At 45.7% G+C, this 20,399-nt stretch overlaps 3 protein-coding genes across 5 annotated transcripts; 2 read left to right on the top strand and 1 right to left on the bottom strand.

Annotated features, from left to right (window-relative positions):
- The first annotated feature begins 18 nt into the window (after nucleotides 1-18).
- Nucleotides 19-6,730, top strand: LOC143319214 (RING finger protein 122). Its single transcript, XM_076727970.1, has 8 exons — nucleotides 19-171; nucleotides 279-710; nucleotides 904-1,272; nucleotides 2,618-2,771; nucleotides 3,671-3,713; nucleotides 4,168-4,209; nucleotides 4,900-4,982; nucleotides 5,742-6,730. Exons 3-8 carry the CDS (start codon nucleotides 1,248-1,250, stop codon nucleotides 5,860-5,862), a joined length of 468 nt encoding a protein of 155 aa, XP_076584085.1. The 5' UTR covers nucleotides 19-171; nucleotides 279-710; nucleotides 904-1,247; the 3' UTR covers nucleotides 5,863-6,730.
- On the bottom strand, nucleotides 6,629-18,987 carry pdcd11 (programmed cell death 11). 3 transcript variants are annotated; one of them, XM_076727968.1, is made up of 36 exons: nucleotides 18,910-18,987; nucleotides 18,272-18,394; nucleotides 17,971-18,117; nucleotides 17,680-17,844; nucleotides 17,397-17,558; nucleotides 17,158-17,278; nucleotides 16,750-16,925; nucleotides 16,455-16,562; nucleotides 16,084-16,296; nucleotides 15,838-15,962; nucleotides 15,680-15,740; nucleotides 15,318-15,464; nucleotides 14,950-15,201; nucleotides 14,705-14,830; nucleotides 14,417-14,611; nucleotides 14,096-14,266; nucleotides 13,780-13,993; nucleotides 13,457-13,606; nucleotides 12,818-12,930; nucleotides 12,162-12,661; nucleotides 11,959-12,021; nucleotides 11,391-11,490; nucleotides 11,143-11,232; nucleotides 10,942-11,044; nucleotides 10,680-10,857; nucleotides 10,380-10,436; nucleotides 10,149-10,271; nucleotides 9,839-9,961; nucleotides 9,506-9,671; nucleotides 9,084-9,227; nucleotides 8,817-8,963; nucleotides 8,415-8,665; nucleotides 8,049-8,217; nucleotides 7,771-7,924; nucleotides 7,442-7,607; nucleotides 6,629-7,247 (listed from the first exon to the last, which is right to left on the bottom strand). In XM_076727968.1, exons 2-36 carry the CDS (start codon nucleotides 18,380-18,382, stop codon nucleotides 7,076-7,078), a joined length of 5,463 nt encoding a protein of 1,820 aa, XP_076584083.1. In that variant the 5' UTR covers nucleotides 18,383-18,394; nucleotides 18,910-18,987; the 3' UTR covers nucleotides 6,629-7,075. The 3 variants fall into 3 exon arrangements, with proteins under 3 accessions (XP_076584083.1, XP_076584082.1, XP_076584081.1); XM_076727967.1 differs by having other exon boundaries at nucleotides 8,817-8,960; nucleotides 18,910-18,980; XM_076727966.1 differs by having other exon boundaries at nucleotides 18,943-18,960.
- Nucleotides 18,988-19,133: 146 nt separating this feature from the next.
- Nucleotides 19,134-20,399, top strand: atp5md (ATP synthase membrane subunit k). The gene is made up of 4 exons (XM_076729546.1): nucleotides 19,134-19,219; nucleotides 19,864-19,968; nucleotides 20,078-20,171; nucleotides 20,279-20,399. The coding sequence occupies exons 2-3, from the start codon at nucleotides 19,882-19,884 to the stop codon at nucleotides 20,165-20,167; spliced, it is 177 nt and encodes a 58-aa protein (XP_076585661.1). The 5' UTR covers nucleotides 19,134-19,219; nucleotides 19,864-19,881; the 3' UTR covers nucleotides 20,168-20,171; nucleotides 20,279-20,399.

Genomic DNA, 20,399 nt, shown 5'->3' with positions numbered 1-20,399 from the left:
GAGGCAAAACGGCTGGTCACATGAGCAGAGATCTGTTTACAAACCCAAGGCAGAGCAGAGCAGAGCAGGAGCGAGGGGAGGAAGGGAAAGGCAAACTGCAGAGTCTGTCTGAGCACCATAAAGGACTGGAGGAGGAAGAGGGGAAGCCTGCCATGACAAAGCCAGTTGGAGGTGGGAGAAACTAGATAGGACACACGCAGACACACTCATGCACACACACACGCACACACACTGCCTTTGTCTCTGATTTTTTTTTTTTTTTTTTTTCTCAATTGAAGGAGCAGATGGTTAGAGGGAGAGTAGGATCCCCCCCTACGCACACACACTGAGTGACACGCAAACACAGACTCACCAGCAAAATACCAAGCCCAGCTAGAGGACTGTTGTTGACTGCATGGAGCTGTCCTCACTTTGTCTGGGCTTTAGAGGGAAGCACATCTCTGCCTTCTACACTGAGGAGGAATACCCACTGCAGGATCAGAGGACTGGAGGAGGAGACAAAAGAGGAGAGGAGAGGGGGATGAGACTTGTGAAAATCCTCTGTTAAAAAAAGCAGCTTTGGGAGGAAGACAAAGCCCGGACTAATGCCAGATAATTACCTTGATTGGACGAGGACTGTCATTTTGAACGGTGGCTGTCATTGAATCTGGAGAGGGGACGACAACGCAGACGCAAAGTGAAGTCAAAGAGGCAGTTTTTCTGCTGGAGATGTAAGTATTTCCTGTTGCCAAGCAGCCTGTGTTGTTTATGACATTGTGGCCGAGTGAGATTCAGCGTTTCACAATAACAACTCCCGAATAACACATGGTGCGAGGCATCTGAAAAACAATCATGTCTTCTCAACAAGATTTCTTTGTCTCTCCTTCCCTCTCCTGTGATGACATAATTCTCACTGGGATCCAGGAGCACATGAGGTCTTCGGTCCCAGTCCAAACCCCAGTCCCAAATCTCCCAATCTTTACACGGAGTGGTTAATCCAGATTTGGGAATGCTGGGCAGCACAGACTGCTGAGCCAACGAGACCGCACCTCCCGAGGATTTGTGGAATCTGAGCAAATCTGAAAATCTTGATGGTTGTTTTTGGAGGAGCCAACACAAGCCAACAAGAGGGCGATCCAGCACGGGGTGCCTGAATCCACACTCCAAACAGATCCAGCGTCCGGAGCTCAGGCCTGTGAGCCCGGCCCTCTCCAGCCTTCTCCTGACAGGGCCTGAATATACTGCTGCTGCCCTGGGAGTCAAATTTCATGCAACCATTCCAATGGTGTAACGGTAAGTGAGTGGATTTCTCTCCCATCTGCCAAATACACAAGAGGTGGCAGCACGTGTGCTTGTATTTCATAAACTCAGCTGCTTAGTTAGTTGCTGGCTGTCAGCTTATGAGATCCATGTAATGGATGTGCTTGTGAAATAGTGAATGACAGAGAGAGTGGAGGCCTCAGTGAAAATAAGCCTCATTCAAGGTCATGTCTGCCTGACAGCTCCGAAAACAGAGACAGAAGATGTTCTATTCTCTATCCTTGTTCTATATTCTTGGTTTGTTACTGGCGACTGATTCTGCAGTGCATCCATGCCTGGGTCATAATTGCATCTCTCATTATGCTACCCGAGGTCTTCCCTACACTAACCCCCCCTGTAAATCCCCCAACCCCCAGCCATGTTAAATTATCCAACTCATACCCCCCACAGTGTGCAAGCTGTACCCATTCATTCACTCTAAAGAGAGACACATGGACGTTTAGGGGCTGGCAAAGAGCATCCCCGCTGCAAATTAATAGGAACACATGTGGCCTGTGGAAGTGGGGCTTCCTCTGCTATTGTTTCACCAAATGCTCCTTTAGTCCCCAGAGTTCATCCTATTTAATATACCCCACCCCCTGCCACCTGCAACACACACACACATTTCTGTCTTACAAATACATGCAGACAGACAGCCCTCCCCTTCCATCCCCCAGTGCTGTCACACACACACACACACACACACACACACACACACACACACACACACACACACACACACACACACACTCAACCAGTCACCTCTATAGAGTCTGTGGAACAGATGGTGGTGTGGCGGAAGTGCTGTCTGTCCTCCATGTTTGTCTTGTTCACAGCCAATTAACGCACAGTCCTATGAGCGCCTCAGTTGCCACCACAGTGCCAGTCACAGCTCCCTGGACACACCTGCATTCAAACAAACACCAGCTACTACGTTTCTGTATGGTTTCTTATCCGCTGGCAGCCAAACTCACAGCCTGGTGGTGCAACTCTCTGTACAAATTGCAGCATCTGAAGTTAATGCTACCAATCTAGACTTGCTCTGTCAATACCAACAAATGGATTCTGTAGGTCTTTAGGGAGCTTTGGTGGTTATAGTGGGAAAGGAAAGAATGCAGTTGCAACAGTAGATGTTTTTTCAGTAGCTCTTTCATTTGAGGGGAACATGTAGTTTAAAAGACTAAGGCTGTAAACAAGCAGAAAATACAGAATCATAAAAGAAGAACATTTATTAAACTCACTTAGTCTAACATCTGACACGCTGGACTCTTAACCTTGCAAGGAAACAGTGAAATGTGTGTTAAGTATGTACTTTGTATGTGCAAACTCTTCCTGGCAGGATGCCTGTGTGGTCTGGGTTCTCAGCGCACTGAACACTACTGCAGCATGACGTCTGACATCTATCACCTCCCGCTCAATGTGTATGTCATTGTGCTGGGCATTGGCCTCTTCGTCTTCATGCTCAGCCTCATCTTCTGCTGCTACCTTTTCAGGTGGGTAGCAGACATTTGAGAGGAAGATGAACCGGGGGACTGAAAATGGGAATGAGGCATGTGGGGAAAAATAGACAAGTAGAACAAAAGTACTAAAAGACAAATGATATTAAGAGCAAGAGGATGAGCCTGTTAGAGGTTTGTTGACAGTTTGAACAAGCGTTGCCACACAGTGTGCCACAGACTACCCTGACAGTAAGATCTTAAGATATGATGACATCAGCAATAATGATGCTAATTTATGCAGTGTTGTCCTGCAGAGGTGCCAGAGTTGCTAGAAAAAAAACCCATCACTCTATGCTGCTATTTATATATGTATGTTAAGTAAGTAGCACATGTATATGCCGCAGCAGCAAATGGAAAGGGGTTTGACCCTTCCAACAACTTAACAACAAATGAATGCTAACGTTGCTCCATGTCTGCCGGGTGTGTAAAGCAACAACTGTTTGCTACATGTTTGCCATATCAACTTCAGAAAGTGATATTATGATATATTGTATTGTGTGACCAGCTTGCTGTGCTGCCCCCATGTGGCCAACAAATCAATTGGTTCAGACTTACAACACTTAAAGGACCCTCATCAAAAATGTTTGTTATGTGTTTACTCTAAAAATGACTCAGTGATACAGCCGACATATCTGTAAGATGATTGTTGGTCTCAAAATGCAGCATCACTTGTTACTGTACAGTAGTATAAATACCCATAAGTCCCCGGAATGAGCAGAATTTTGCTTGTTTCTTATTTTCTACCTGAGTAATCATCTCACAGCCCCTTTGATTCATCACATGGCCCCTTGCGGGGGTCCCAGCCCCCAACCTCAACCACTGCCTTAATTTACAGATGTTACACCAGTCATGTCTCCTGTACAGATGTTGTTATGTCTCTATGCCTCTCTCAGATTGAAGCAACAAGGAACAAGGGAGCAGTTCAGCTACAATGAGGTATGTGGGTGAACGTGCTACACCAGTTTCTGAGGCAGGTTATAAATACTGCTGCTCACACTGTTACAGTCAACAGCGAAGCCTAACACAGACCTTCACAGATGACCTTGACGCTGTCATTACCTACACTGATTCAGAACTGTTAACCCAGCAGGTAGCGAGGTGTGACATTGTGGGGCTGTAGGTGAGGCGACAGTGTTTTCAGCTGCGGGGAAGGTTGAACTCCAGCTGCAGCTGTCTGTATTATCTGTATTCATAATGAGTTTTTAATGATGCAGCAAACAAAAGAGCGCACACCACTCTTGCAGATATTTTTAAGCCAGTCACATCAGGACACTGAGCCCATCTGAAGTGTTTGTTTTACACCATAGATTTTTCTGCCAGCATAATAGTGCTGACACATCAGTCACATGACCCAACGCTTCTCTCCCTCCTCTCCCTTTTCCAACTGTAGGTGGTGCTGAAGGGAGCAAGCAAGAAACTGAGCCTCCTAGGAGTAAGTTATGCCTCCTGCGAAAGCTTTTATGCATCACTCGTGCTGAACATGTATGTTAAAACACAGCAGCTGTACACATTTCACCCACGCTGCGGACGCACCGGCTCAGATGACCCATCGTGAGCTGGGAGGGTTCGGTCGGTTAACTCGATCAGTTTCTTCTGTCAGATGTGAATAACATGCAGCGCACACACTCAGAGATGTCCTGAAACTATCTTGTATCTCAAATGCAGCCATTTAAGGACCATGTCAGAGCGCCTGCTTGGCTCTCTACTTGGAGCAGAATTTAGGACCCCAGGAATAACTGCACTCATTCAAAATGCATTATAAAAGACCTCTCCTCTGTCTCTTGTGATTTCTACAAAGAATGCTTTTTCAAGTCCTTTCCCCTTTTCCAAGGCAGCAGTGATGGTCAGGGGTCATTTTGGTTAACTATTCAATATTCAATCCCTGTTTCGTACAAGGGAAGGATGAAATGCAGCGGTGCTGTTACCTGGAAACGGAGTTAAGATAAAAGCGTCATTTCAAAACACTGGCTTATACTTGTGCTCTAAATCTAGGTCAATTTAATTTAATGCTCAAATTTACAAATGCCAATGTTCTTGGCTGCTGTAAGCCCACTGTGGAATAGAGACAGAAAAAAAAAATAAATAAAAAGATTGAACCTTGCTGTTATTTTTGTTCTTGCAGCAAACCTGTGCGGTGTGTCTGGAAGAATTCAGGACCAGAGATGAACTGGGGGTGTGCCCATGCTCACATGCATTTCACAAGAAGTGAGTGTCGTTAAACTGGGAGTCAGAATTAGATACATTCAAGAAATAATTCAGCGTATGGGGGAAAAATGCCTTCACTCTTTCTGGCTGAATATTAGATGAGAAGAAAAAGATGCCATGCTTTTGTCGAGCAAATAGGCCACAGCCTGCTAATGGTTAGCTAAGCTTAACAGAAAGCTAAACAGCTACCCTCCTCCAATGACAACAAGGATCAAGGAAGATGAACGTCTTACTTAGTGAGCTGTCAGAGGTGCTGGCTGTTGGAAATGAGCAATCTTTGACTTAATTAGAAACTGGATAACTAAGTCCAACTAATGCAGATCTAAATAAATATAGAAATCTGGAGCTGAATATCAAACTAACCATTAAAAAAAAATCTATGGAGCCTCCATGCAAGACAGTGATGTACTTCCCCTCATGAGTGGTGGAGGCAGCCATCAGCCACTATGGGCGCCAAGGTCCACCAATACCGCTAGTGTATAAAATGTACTACCAGCTCATTTTATTTCAAACACATGAAAACATTTTCACCAAGAATTGTTGAAAAAATGTTATTCTTAGGTATAAAACCTATTTTAGCAACTATTTAAAAGCAATAAATCTTAATTGAGCATGTAATTACAGACACTCCAGTTGTATCATTGTGGGTTGGTGGCTTTCTCTGGTTCTTTTTGAAGGTTTTTAAGTCACATCTGTGGATTTGTCCTACTAATTTCATGCTAATCTAGAAGGTAACGGTTGTCGTTCTTGTCCTGTCAGGTGCCTGCTTAAGTGGCTGGAGATCCGCAGCGTGTGCCCCATGTGCAACAAGCCCATCCTCCGGCTCCACACAGACGCTCCACAGGGTGCCGAGGGTCCGATGGACCCGGAGGAGGTGTGAGGGAGCGGGGAAAGAGGAAACCGGGCGGAGAAAACACACACATTAAATACACTAGGGATGATGGACAGTGGTCATCTTTAAAGACATCTCACAGGAAATGTTGATAACGATCCCAAGCGGCCGCCCTGCTGCTGACCTTTGAGCAATATGCCTTGGTGGGAAATGGATATTGACAGCAGCAAAATGATTTGGTCAGATCAGTCAGGGATCAGTCAGTTGGATGAATAGGACCTTTTCATAAAAATGCTCCTAGTTCTACTTCCATATTGCACTGTTCACCAAAAAAAAACAAACAAAAAAAAGGCCAGGAAAAGAGCCACATTAGAGAGCAGGACATCATTGCCACTGTCACTGGACGACGAGTGCAGCACTGCCAGAGACCAACACCACTTCAGGCCCTGAGCAGGACATCAGAGTACAGGATCAGTATGGATACCTCTAATATCTCAGGGGTGTTACCAATACAGCCAGCACAAACCATGTCAGTCACCCTATAACTCTGTGCCACACATGCATCTTCAATACTGCCAATGTAGGTGGAAGGCTCCCAGAGTCAGAGGTCGCCACAACCTCCGGCTGAAACCAAGACCAGCGGGATTACAACCATGACGATTTAAGTAGACACTGTTGTTACCGATCGTGTCCCAGGCCCTTTCCTTTTAAAAGAGACTGATGGAAAACTCGTCTTGCCTGTATGTATTGTATGTAAACATGTCCCTATATATTGTTATTTTGTATTTGTTGCTTTTAAATAAAAGTCACGTAATGTATTGTAATGCGGTGGATTTATTGAAAGGCTGGCCGGATGAATAGAAAATGCTCCCACAAATGTGTAAAGGGTCCTTTAATAAATCGATTCCAAAAAGCAGTGAACAGTCATAACGTTAATTATTCTCTTCGTAGGTCACACTCATTCTCATACAAATGTGACTCACAGGAAGTTGATGAAATGTTAAATACCAGTTTGTTTTCAACATTTATAGATGATTACAACCCGCTTTACAAAAGGTTTGCTCAGGAGTCTCCCAGTCCACAACGATAAAAAAAGCTAAATTACAAGCCAAGAAGCCGATCATTTCATTTCCTGGTGGAATCTGTACGAGCAATCGCAGTCACAGACTCGTTTCTGAACAGGTGTGAGGCTCAGGCAGGGTTTAACACTCTGCAGTCTGCGCACATACACAGTGTGCATATTTTTGTGTGTATCTGGTCATTAGTGGGCAGCCTCCGTGCCTTTAGCTTCCACGAACTCCATGGCCTTCTCTTTGACGGCCTGGATGCTCTGCGGGGTGCCGTGCTTCTTCTCGTACTCCAAGTAGCGCTTGAAGAAGAACTTGATCTTTTTGACTGAAACACTCAGGTGGATCACACGATCAAAGAGCGCCCTGCGGGAGACAGGAAGTTGGAAACTCCATCAAGCGCTCTTTATAGAACTGGACTTTAAACACATAACCGGCTCATCACGTAGATCATTAAGGCTCGCTAGTTTTATGTGGGACTGCATATTTTAGCAAGTGTATTTACTTATTTATGAACAGAGAAGCTACAAGGAATGAAACTAAATGTGAAGCAAGCTCACCTGACTTCCTTCTGTGATCCGTGTTTGACCATGAGGTCGATGAAGACGGACCACAGGTCTGTGCGTTTCGGGTAGCTCGTCAGGACTTTGTCAAACATGGCGCGACCTTTCTCTGAATCACCATAACGGAACTCCAGCTGAGCGAACTTCCCGATCACGTCCACACCTGAGAGGAAGAATGACAATACATAAAGGTTAAAACCTGTGGAGATACACAGCTGGAACAGCGCAATGACGCCGACTACACTAAAGGGAAACGATGAGAGCTGGCTGCTTTAATTCAGCTCAGTCAATGTGCGTCAAACTGTGCTTCGGGCAGGCCATCTTACTTTCTTTGGAGGGCAGACTCTTCAGCGCCCTCTGCAGGACAGCACTGGCAGCGTCACCCTGACCCTGCTGGAGCAGGAAGGTGCCGTAGCTCAGCCAAACCGCCTTATTCTGACGGAAACGCTTCACCATCGTCTTATACAGGCCCTCCGCCTCCTGGACACAGACACAGAGACAGAGCAGCAGACATTAGTGGCTACAGATCACTGAATTTTAGCATCAGTCGCAACAAATAGGCGGGATGTGTAAAGTGTGGTATTTAAACGCTCGCAGACCGTACCTTGGTCTTGTCGGACTTTGTGTAGATGTCAGCCAGCTGCTGGTACACGGGCATGGGCTCACAGAACTGCAGTGCCCGCTCAAACACTTTCTTTAGACTCTCCTCTGTGCCGTACATGTTCTCCAGGTTCAGCAGGGCCACCCACACATTCAGCTTCTCCTGCTCCTCTCTGGAACCAGCACAAAAATACAACCAAATGTTGTTAACGTTTGTCTCCATCCATCAGCACAACCGTGTATGGAAACCTATTTCAACAGATGTACTTTACCTCCTCATTGCAACAGATGAGGGATGATACACATCTTATCTTAATGACACTCACACAGTTGAATAAAAAAAACATATATCTATAAATCCATCAGTCACCTGAAGGAGATGGTTTTGAGGGCCCTCTCGGCCACAGCACGGGCCTGCTCGATCTGAGTGGCCTGCAGATGGTGAGCCATGTACTGGAGCCAAAGCAGGGAGCTGTTGGGGGATGCGAGGAGCAGGCGCTCGAAGGCGGGCGCATCCTGGGGCCGCAGGCTCGGATCCATCAGCTCCGCCTCCCGCTGCACCAGGGCTTTCTCGGCTGCCTTTTTCTCTTGCTCTTGCTCATGACGAGACTTCTTCTGGGGCTGGCAGAAAGGAGAAGATGAGTGGTGAGTTTGATGAAGTCATAAATTACAAAGAGAGACTCATCCTTCAGCTGTATACAAAAACAATGACAGAAAGTTGGGATCCTCTAATAATCCCAACACGTTTCGTGACTCTTTATGGTCAGCTCACCTTGCTGCTTCCGTCTTGGTCCTCTCCGTCACTGGAGTCTCCCTCCTGCGCTGCAGAGGCAGGCTTCAGGGAGCTCAGTCCCACGTCCCAGGAGAAGCCTGCTGTCACCTGCAGCCTGGATGGTCCCGCTGAGTCCTGCCTCACCTGCTGAGAGAGAGGAGGGCAAATCTATTTTCCAGCTTCTGCATAATGAGATTACTGTAGCAAATCTATGGAGATTTGCATGATTAAACAAAAAAAAAAACAAAAAAAAAAAAACATACTTACTTTCACAGAATTGGATTTGGGTTCTTCTTCGTCCTCCTTATCCTCCTCTCTGAAGTACACCTCCACGCCGCTGTCGCTGTCATCAGTCTTTGCTTTCTTTGCTTTCTTCTTCTTCTTCTTCGGGACCTGGGGCTCTGCTTGTTTCTGTCAAATACACCACGACACATGTAAACAAGTGCCACAGTTGAAGCTGCAGAGCATGAGTTTTAAACTGAGGTGAACATCAAGACAGCGTTTCTTACTGTCAGACCAAAGGATGATGAATGATTGATAACTGAAGACGCCTTTGATATGTGTGGAAGCAGTTTTCATATGCAGAGCACTGTTCACCTCCAGCCCCTCTGAGTCATCTACAGCATCTTTACTATTTCATGTGAAGCAGTGTGGCGTGACAGTGAAAGGAAACGAAGGCTGCTTGTTACCTGTTCGCTCTCAGACAGTTTGCGTTTCTTCTTCTGAGTATCGTGTTTCTTCTTCTCCTCTCCAATCAGACGCAGCGGCAGACTGAGAGACTCTGGAAGAATGTCCGGCTTCCCGGTGTCCTCGGGGAGCAGAGAGAGGTTGACCAACTCCTCCTCTTTGTTAACACTGAGGACAAGAATAGAAAGAGCTGCAGACTAAACGTGGACCAATGTATTGACTCTATAAATGGCAACCTAAAGCTGCCTTATGTGAAGACACAGCAACAGCATTGTGCCGCCAGACTCCTGTCTTTTATTTTCAAACCACAGAATGGACATCAGTGCTTCTCTTACCTGAGGATCTTGGTAGTGAGCAGGGTGTTGGGAGGCAGGTGATCAGAGAGGACCTTGTGGTTGTTGACAAAGTACCTGGTGGACTGCTGAAACTGGGCTCTTCCTGTGATGCTCCTGGACAACCTGGAAGACAAACATGAAATAAGGATGCCTTCAGGGGCAGGAGCGAGGATACACATACAGATAATTGCTGAAATATCTGCCCTGATATTACAGTTTCCAGCAGGGTGTTCCTCTGAGATGTTCATGTTTCTGTGGAGTTTAGATATGAATGTAACCATCTGTCCAGTCTGCTGGATTTCTTTGTTACCTGATGAAGACCCCCTGCTCTCCGACAGACTTGACGAAGCCTCTGATGATCTGGCCAGCCTTCAGTTTGTCTACAGACAAAACTTCTTCGTCTTTCACTGGCTTGGCCTGCTGGGGGTTCAGCCTGGAAGGGCAAAGTTTCAGTCAACCGCATGTCGTAAGAAGACACTTGTCCTGGAAAGCTTTGAATTTTGTCATAGAAACTCACAAATCCAATCAAACTTGCTCATACCTTGATGGACGTAGAGACAACTGCCACTTGCCGTTTTCACTTCCAACAAGGAAACACCTGAAGCAGAAGAGGAGGCAAAGAATCCATCCTGAATCAGCACTTCACCAAAATCTAAATGGGTTTTAAAGTCTGTCAGTGGTACCAGAAATGACTGTTTATAATCATAACAATGCAGCTCTGATGATTCTGTTACAATTGAAATAAAAGATCACAAAGCAAAAACAGGCCCGCTTCGTCAGTCAGACTGTGTGCACATATTAAAAAGCATCTCAGCCAAACGTCACTGCTGCCTCTACTGACCTGAGCACCTGATCCTTGCTGTATCTGTCTAGGGGGTTCGGCTTGTAGGCATCAGCCAGGTCAGTGACGGCAACAGTCCCCGTAGCGCCAAAGGGAAGTCTGAGCAGGAGGCCAGTTTGGGGCTGAATATTAATCACCATCCCCAAAGTAACACTGCCTTGTTCCAGCTTATGGACACCTGGAAAGCAGAAGGAAGAAACCATGATGAGAAACATGTGTGGTGTGACGTTGAGAAGCAGGACACAGTCTGAGCTTCTCTCACCGTTGAGTGACAGCGTAAAGCGTTGAGGTTTGGAGTTCACTTCTACCACCTTGGCATGGACTGCTTGGCCCAGCTTGTACAGCTTCTCTGGGTGACCGGCATCCTGAAAATAAGCAGAATTTAAAAAAATCGCTTCAAAATCCATCGAAATTCATTTCCTCTCCATCTTCTATCATAACCTGGACACAAGTTTAAACTTACTTTTGGATCCGTGATCATGGCCAGCAGTTCAACGGTCCCAGTAACACAGGGATCGGTGGTGACCTCCAACGACTTCCTCTTTGGATTAAACTGGAGACAGAAGCATGAACACAGTGAAAATCCTGACAGCAGTTCCACTCCTTTAAAGTTCCTTTAGATTTATTTTGGATTTGTCAACTTTTGACAAAAAAAGTACATTTTGTGGAGACTGCCAGGCAAGCGGCAGCAAGCTGATTTCCCAAACTGACCTTTGATACAAAGCACGTCAGTTCCTCCCCGACCTTATAGCCCTTCAGCTTTTCTTTTGCTGGAACAGGTTTGAAATCTGCACCACTCTTATCCACTTTGCTGCAGAGAGAAGAACAAACAGGGTGGGCGTGTCAAAAGATGACACATAATGACATGAAACATGAACAGCAGGAACATCCACACGGGTTTATACTACAATGCTACAATTCACACCTTTAATCTCTGTACAATTAATGTTGTCAAAAGTATCGATGCCTTTTCGAAACCATGAGTTTAAAATAACCATTTAATAACATAAAGACTGTGTCAGCCTACAAATGAAAGAAAACATTGACTTTTTGTACCAACACTGTGCGAAGGTTCTTTTTGACATCATATCAAACATCAGCATTCATGACAACACTGTGTACAATTCATTAAAACAAAAGGCAGCAGACAACAACATCTGAGCACTGTAGATTTACTCATTTACTTCTAACATTCTTACATTCAGGTTATCATGCGGTGCATCACAGTCATGTTGGCCATGATATTTACCATGCACAATGAACCGTGGTATACCATTACCTGGGTATTAGCGTGAGCTCAGGAATGGTGTAGGTAAATTTGGGATGGGAGAAGGGCAAGAATCTGAAACGACAATTTTAAGTTCAATATGACAAATAATGCATCAAAAACCATCACATGCAGCTTTTCTTTGAAACTGATCAAAAGTAGGAACTTCGATAACAATAAATGTCTTTTCCAACATGGAAAATGAAAGTATGAACCTGTAACTGGAGACGTCTCGTCCTCCGATGACCCTGGCCGTGACCACACTGTCCACTTTGACCGAGGACGTGGGGAAAGATCCCTGATGCATTTCTGTGACCTCCATCACCTCAGACACGTGCACGCTGCCCGTGCTTCCATCCTCGAGTGTGACCTGAATGGAGGTAGGCTTCACTGTCCGCACTTTACCCTGCACGATTTCGCCAAATAGGTGACCCTTCGAGCCCGTCTGGCTTTCCGAGGTCACGCGCTGTCGTTTTGGTGCACAGCGCTCCCACGACACTAGAGGGAGCCCCTGCGCCTCCTGGCAGCTGGACTCTATAACCTCAACGGACAAACTCATCCCAGCCTTCAGCTTCTCTGACTCAGACAGAAATATCTCATTCAGGTGGCGGCTGGTTTGGATCATGGTCAGCTGCGCCGTATCATCCAGGGAGATGACGGCAAAGTCTTTGTCGATGTGCTGCACCATCGCCGTGTACTTTGATCCTTCATTTAACTGCAAAAATACAAATTAAAACACAGACAATAAGGGTCAATGAGCAGCACTGGAAATGTACGTTCAGTCCAACCTTCCCAACCACAGCACATAAAAAGTCTAAACATCGTCTTTGTTTCCAATCAACAGCATGGCATTCAGAAAATGAACACTCACAGATTTCTTCTTCCCCACCAGCTTGGAAAGGACGGACACGTGGACACATGCGGACAGGATGTCAATATGGAGGATGACTGCAGTGACCTTCTGTCCAGGGGTCAAGTTAACGCCTGGAATCAACAGACAATTCTATCACTTACACCATCTCTGTAAGAGGTGTGCGACACACACTGGATCCAATCAGATGAAAAGCAAAACAACTGTCCAATCACAGGCGAGAAAAACACCACAGGGCAGACATAGAGTTTATCTCATGGGGGCTCCATAGCTTATGGGTTAAAGGGCCATTCCACTGATTTCAGACATAAAAATCACTTCAGTCATGGTTAGTGCGACTCAGGCTTGTATAGTATCTTCTGTGGCTCTGGAGGAACATCTCTAAAGGCTGCTTTCAGCTCAGGCTTGGAGACATAGCTGTACAAAATTAAGGGAAAGTCTACTGAGAGTCACTATGAGTTGTAGGAAATGTAGGATCCAAAGCTTTTATAGTTTGATCCATACTACACAATAAAAGTCGGGACATCAAGGATTCAATACCCGACTGTACACTGAATGTCTTTGCTTCCTGTCATCTCTCTACTCTGTAACAAAGGCTTGAAATGCCAAAAGAATACCTAATATTTAACTAATACATACCCATGACATGGTGCTTGGTGGCCTGTATGGAAGCACCTGCCAGATCATCAGATTTAAAGGTGGCACCGCTGTCCATCACTGTATCTACAGTCAGCTTCAGCTTCTGACCAACAGACAGAGCAGCCAGCTGCTGGCGGAGATCACTGTTATCTGAGAGCAAAGGCAAAGATGACGAGAGGTTTGACACTGAAGACAACTTCAAATGAAGAATTAGGCAACGCAAATAGCACATTTTTATTGAGACTACTTCCAAGAGGCAGACATTTATCTATATGGACCTTCGTCACAAGATAAACACAAAGAGCAGACCAAAGCGATCACACCTCTCAGAGCCAGCATTTCGGTCACAGCTCTCCTCTCCTGCAGACCACTGAGGAGTCTGGTCTGGGCATCACTCTCTGGAGATATGACCTCTGAAATCTTCAGCGTGACCAGAAAACGCCGCTTTTCCTCATCCAGGTTGGTCACTTTAGCGATCACCGTCTGGCCCAGCTGGAAGGAAGTCGTCGCATCCCTGATGAACTTGTCGGACATGGCCTGAAGGAAAGCAGAGCGGGGGTGGAGGGGTTTTAGAGGGGAGACAACAACTTGGAGGGAGATTTTCAGGTTAGAAGCTGTAACACAAAGCCCTTTACTCACCGACTTGGGCGCCAGACCAACAAGGCCATATGGGAACTCTACAAAGACGCCATAGGACATGATGTTCTTGATCCAGCCAATCAGCTGCATTCCAACTGTGATCTCAGAGAAATCCTTGGCAACCACTCCCTCCTCCAGCGACCATCTTACTGTTGGTTTCTTGGTGAGGGTCTTTACCAGAGGAGCAGCTAAGGAAAACCACTTTCATGCTTTTCACAATCAGGAAGTGCATGAATTCACTTCCTGATGAGCATCGAAGGCCAGTGAAATATTTCATATTGTACAGAATCAAAGTAAGAGTTTACTTTTCGAACAGGATACAATATTCTGTTTGTTCTTGTTGAAGCAGACGAGGTTCGAGATGTTGTCTCCCTCCTGCAGCGTCTCCCACAGCAGAGGGCAGTTGGATAAGTGATCAGAAAGGTGCATTGTGGGTAGCACGGCGCGGATGTCGTCGGGCAGGATGGCCACCTCCAGGCTGTTGACTGACTTTTTCAGCACCCTGGCCTCCAGCCTCTATGCCATGCAAACGCACATGTTCAGGTCAAAATCAGAGAAACTCAGATATAAGAAAGAAGAAAAACAAGAGGCACGAAGTCTTTCGCTTACCTTCCCCACCTCACAGTCAAACTGGGGCTTGGCAGCTTCCTCTGTGTTTCCCTCCACCGCGGCCTTAAATGACAGCACCATCTTTTCCTTATCGGGGTCACACTGAAGAACTTTAGCCTTTAACACCTGGATAATCAACAAAAACAAACAACTTATTAAAAGCCAAATCATTCACAGTCATGTTGTTTAGAATAATGCCTATCATCTTGAACAAAGACGCCCTCTGTCCACGCCGAGCTCCTCACCTGTCCCACATAGAAGACCTCCTCTGGATTGGTGATGACCTCTGAACTGAGCTCCCTGAGCGGCACCAGACCCTTGACGTTGTTGTAGAAACGAAAGATGCAGCCAAAATCTCTGATGCAGACGATGTGGCCGTGGGACACGCGGCCAGGACGGGCATCGGCAAAGCTGAGGAACAACGGCAGGGAGCTTTCAACCAGGGCCTTCTTCCTGGTCAGGTACAGCTTCTTTTTCCCTGCATCTACTGACAGCACCTGAAGGACCAAACATTAAACACACAGGTGAAACTAGAGGTTACAGACCTTACTCTCTTACTCTCTGGCAGCGCTCCTCTCAGTGGCTTTAAAACAAAGTAGAGAACTGGACTGACCCGACATTTGATCTTCATGCCCTCCACGTACTTCTTCTCTGGGTTCTTAAGGACAATATCAGACAGGTGTGTCCGGGGCACCAGGCCTTTAATGTGGTCCGACAGATGCACCACCATGCCATGACTGAGCAGGACTGACACTGTCCCCTGGGAGGGAGAGACACAGGAAGGAAGACAATGTGTGACACAGATGAGCGGACCAGGGACGGAGCAGAATGAGACAGGGAAACCAGGCAAATAAAAGTAACAGGAGAGGAGAGCTAAACTGCCTCTGTGGACTATTCCTTTACATATAATCTATTTTAATACAAAGTGAAATCAAAGACAGGCTGCTTGGACAGGCGACGATGCTTTATTCTTACCTCTACAACCTGACCGGCCTGGAGATCATGGTATCTGAAAAAAGGCTTCTCAATCATGCTCCTGAAATCAAGACAAAATAAGGTTGTCAACACATGAAATTGGACAGGTGAGGTCCATGCTTAAAGGGACAAAGACGCATCAGTGAGGTGCCACATACTTGCGCAGACTAACAAAGTGGATTTGGTCCATGGGGCTGAAGTCCAGGATCCTGCAGGTGTGCTCAGGCATAGCCAGCACTCTGTTTTCATTAGGTGGCTCCTTTGACTCCTTCAGGTGGTTCCTCTGTCAAGAAGTGATTCCCAAAATGCTGAGTCAGCTGAATATTTACAGAGAGCATTCATGGCATTTATTCCACTTAACAGCCAAAGCAGGGTTAAATATCTACAGCGTGGCCCTGACTCACATGCACAAACGCTTTCGTTTTGTCTGGCAGCTCCAACATGGCTCCAGACATGTGGTGCATGGCGGTCATCTTGCAGTCCTTCACCACCTCACCAATGCGGTCACCTCCAGCAGGAGATGGTTCGACTCCGTTCCCGGGCTGAACAAGGTAGCTGCGCAGGCTCAGGGCCACCAGACGGCTGGACGGCTCCACATACAGCACACAGGCTCGCACCTGCGTGGAAATGATGCATTTGAAGGCAAATCAGATTAGTTTCTTAAATTATAATCAATCTGGACATGCCAAAAAAAAGGATTTGCTGTCTGAACAATGCCAAAGTAGTGCACTAGCTTGTGTAAGCCTAAAGGAGCAAGAGACTAAGTCAGTTTTACCTCGGCTCCCTCGGTGTAGCTGGACGCCTGTTCTTGCTCCATGTGGAGAAAGTCCACCTGACCACTGAAGGACGACAGGAAGTCCAGGATCAGCCCATGTTTGGTCACCTGCAATACCAACATGTACATCTTACTAAAATGACACACAGCTACCATGTAATGAAGGCAATACTAGATCATTCATTGGATAAAAGAAAACAGGGGGAAAAAATCCTCAAATGTCACGACAGACGATGAATTCATCTCAATCTGATGAGAAGAGGCTAAACAATGTTACCAAAATAAAAGCCTCTACCTTTTTGATCGTAGCTTTGACCAGAAGACCGGGCAGAAGGTTAGTGAGGTTCCAACCCTGCTCAGAGTCAGCACAGGCCTGGGTGACGGTCGGTGGGCTGACAGACAGGCGGACCACACGCCCTTCGTTCTTCACTTGTTCCACTTGAGAAGTCACATACTGACCCACTTTCAGCTCTGGACACATGACAACACACACATGGTTAACACACATGACAACACACACACATTATTGAGACCTGTAGTGACACTTCTTTCCAATCCCTTAGTCTCTGAATGTGTTTGATAAAAACTGGACAACAACCTAACGGTCCAGGTGAGGCGAAACCCTTCTCTGCATCAGAAGGACCCAACCGGCTGAGATTATTTCCTTGGTCAATGACAGGCGATCTGAAATACTTTGTCATACCTTCTGGGTTGTTTTGTTTGTCCTTTTCGGCTTTCCTGGGCAGGAAGGCTTTGCTTCCGTTGATGCCAATGTCAACTATGCAGCCATGATCCTCCACACTCTCCACACACCCACTCAAGACCTGTGATGTTACACAATGACAAAATTATTGGATAAAGAAGAAAGAAGAAAGCTGAACGTTAACATTTTTCAACTAAAACACCAACCAAATTAACTGGAGATGCTCATTTATGACTCACCATGCCAGCCTTTAGAGAGCTTGAGGTGAGAGCCTTGTTGACCAGCTTTGGATTGATTGACAGCTGGATGCTCAGAGAGCCTGCTTTAGCTACGTCCAACTTGGCGACCACACACCTGATCACCATGCCCGGGTGGAAGAGGTGTGGCAGAGAGCAGAACTCCTGTGAAGTAAAATACACGATCCGCCTCTTCAAAATCACAAAATATCCTGCAACATGAGCAAACTCTTGATCCGATAAAACCAAAAAGCATCGCATTCGAGTCAACACTCCGCAGGCCTACCTCTATATCAGCTGATTCCAGTTGCTCGGTGAGCAGCTTGGCGTACGAGTCACAGATGTTCTTGATGCTGAGGAAGCCTTGCAGGCCACAAGGCAGGCTGACTGTCACCTCGAAGTCTGTTACCTCCTTCACGCAGCCCAGCATCAGCATACCCTCCTTCACATTCTGGCAAATGCAAAAAAAAACCCACACACATTATCAAGTCAGGCACTGTGCTGGATGCCTTTTTGATTCCCAATAGTAAGATTTAAACCCTCATACATATATGTTGGTTCTTGATAAAAGTCTCACCTTCATATGTAGAATTTCCACACACTTGGCTGCTGCATTCAGTGTCAGATCACCTTCTTTTTCTCTGCCCGTCTTTGGCTTCTTGAGCTTCTTGCCGTCATCTTTGACCGCCGCCTTTCGTTTCTTAGCTTCTACTTGTTCATTTGACTGCAAGAGAAAAGCAAACTATTGTTAACTTTGGAGGCCATTTTACTGATGCACCCTGAAGATGTTGTGTGATTATCCTCTTTCTGTGGGTTGTCATGTCACCATGGATCACAGTGGTGTGGATACAGAAAGATAGAAAGGAGTGGATCTCTACCTGGAACAGGTTGTCCACTTCTGTCCGCTGCACCACTATTTTACTCCCTGTGGGCTTCTTTGACGACCCCCCTCGAGGGAAGTCCTCCTCCACTGCTGCCATGTTTGACATTGTTTCAGATGTCTAAGAAAACCAAAGTCACTGTCAATAAACAGATCATTTAAAAAAACTCAAGCATGCTGTTGATACAAAGTTAGGTTTATGTCAAGTAATGAATGGATGTGAAAAAGTATTAGACCCAGACCCCTCTCTTGTGCAACTACCATCGTTCATACGTTACATTTAAGTGTTACAGATGCTAAATCGCGAATGTGAAAACAGTGACGAGAGACACAAACAGCAGCTTCGCTTCGCAGCTAGACACTGTTTGATTCATCGCATGCACACCTACTTATTTTAAACGATTGGAGAAACATAATGTAGTCCATCTGGATCAGTTACAATAGTGCTGCACATGAAGTTACCCCTAAAAATGCACGAGACAATATTAGCTACCTGTATCACAGTTTAGCACTACGGCTGAAAGCAAAGCCAGTTTGCCAGCAGACAAAATGCCTTTTCCGGTACAGACCAATACGCTTTTGATTAAACAAAGAGCAAATCGTTCTTTCAGAATTTCAGAAGAAATGTTTCCTTACATTGAATCCTCGGCTTGTGGGTATCAAACTCACATGTTGTTCAGCAACACGCCATGATTACGACCCGGAAGAAAACCCATATGGCTGGTTCATCCTTTGTCCAGTCACAGACTAGAAAGAATGATTGATAGTACCTTTAGCCATTCAGTGGTCGCGTTGGACCTTAACTTTGATTGTCATTCTTTTGGACCAATACCGACGCACCTTTGGATCGCTCAGAATAGGCGGGATTTCCTTGTTAATTTAGCATTGCAGCCTCTGCTGAAGGGCACTTGTCTTTTTCTGCTCGCACTGGGGTCGCGTGTTAAAGGTAAGACATGACACTTAGATACAAGTCAGCCTTCTCAGTTTGGCTTTAAAATGCAGAATAGTACCCATGTTATTTTTGAAACCCCTATGTGGCAATGTATTATTTAGCTAACGGTCTGAAAGTTCAATTCGCTAGCAGGCTAACCAGCAAGCTAACGTCAACTTACTATAGAGTGTGCTCGCTAACAAGCTAAGCAACTATGACCGATGAAAGTCAGATTGAATGCTGCTGTTTGTCCACTTGTCTGCCACGGTGTTATTGAATTTAAGCGACTTAACCTAAAAATATATACTCTAGTTTTGCACGGACGTTTCTTATCAGCGTCTTAGCGAGCAGATTTTGCCGAAGTAACAATTAGCATGCCGAGCCAACCACCACTGAAGTTGCACGTTAACCAAGTTAGCTTGTTTGTAATTGACAGACAGAAGTTTATTTACGTGGCTGTCCATTATAAAACACTCAATCTGGAGATCTCCTCCAATATCGTATTGGTAAACGTCCATGAGTTTTCCAGGGCCCAAGGTGACGTCCTCAAGAGATTTGCTGTGTCCCAAACCACAAGATGTTCAAGTTATTAGCGTAGAAGACCAAGTTAATAATATGACTTAATGATCACTATTGATAACTTGTTCTCCTTGTGGCAGGACCATTAACAATCCACCATGGGAGGACATGATGTCGGAAGTGAACGCCAGTTCACTGGGATTGCCAAGTACTTCAATTCATACACAATCACGGGAAGGAGGAATGTGAGTATAAATAATCTGTATTGCCACATTAAACAGTGAAACTCTCAAGCAGTCTAAAACTGTCTTGCCTCCTGAATTTCTCAATGTGCCTTTTTTTTGTTTCCTTCAGTGTGTCTTTGCCACATATGCTGGCATATTAAGCATTTTCCTTTACTTCAAATTGAAACCCAAGAAACAGGCCGCAATCGCTGACAAGTAATTATGTAAGTGCATTCAAAGATTTCCATCCAATGACTTTCCAGACCTCCATCTACTCCAGCTAAGTCTTGCTCCATTGGATGAAACTCAAACCCCCATTGTGTCTTTCCAGGTGTCCAGTTTGACCGTCATTTCTAACAGCTGGGACAGGAGGAACCAGCTGCACATGCTTGTAGTAAAATATGGCTGTTTGGTTTCCATGTGTTAACAATAAAGAAGATTTATTCCCAAAA

The sequence above is a fragment of the Chaetodon auriga genome, chromosome 4, assembly GCF_051107435.1.
Source record: "Chaetodon auriga isolate fChaAug3 chromosome 4, fChaAug3.hap1, whole genome shotgun sequence".
Taxonomy (NCBI): Eukaryota; Metazoa; Chordata; class Actinopteri; order Chaetodontiformes; family Chaetodontidae; genus Chaetodon; species Chaetodon auriga.
This window is presented reverse-complemented; position numbering and strand designations above follow the sequence as displayed.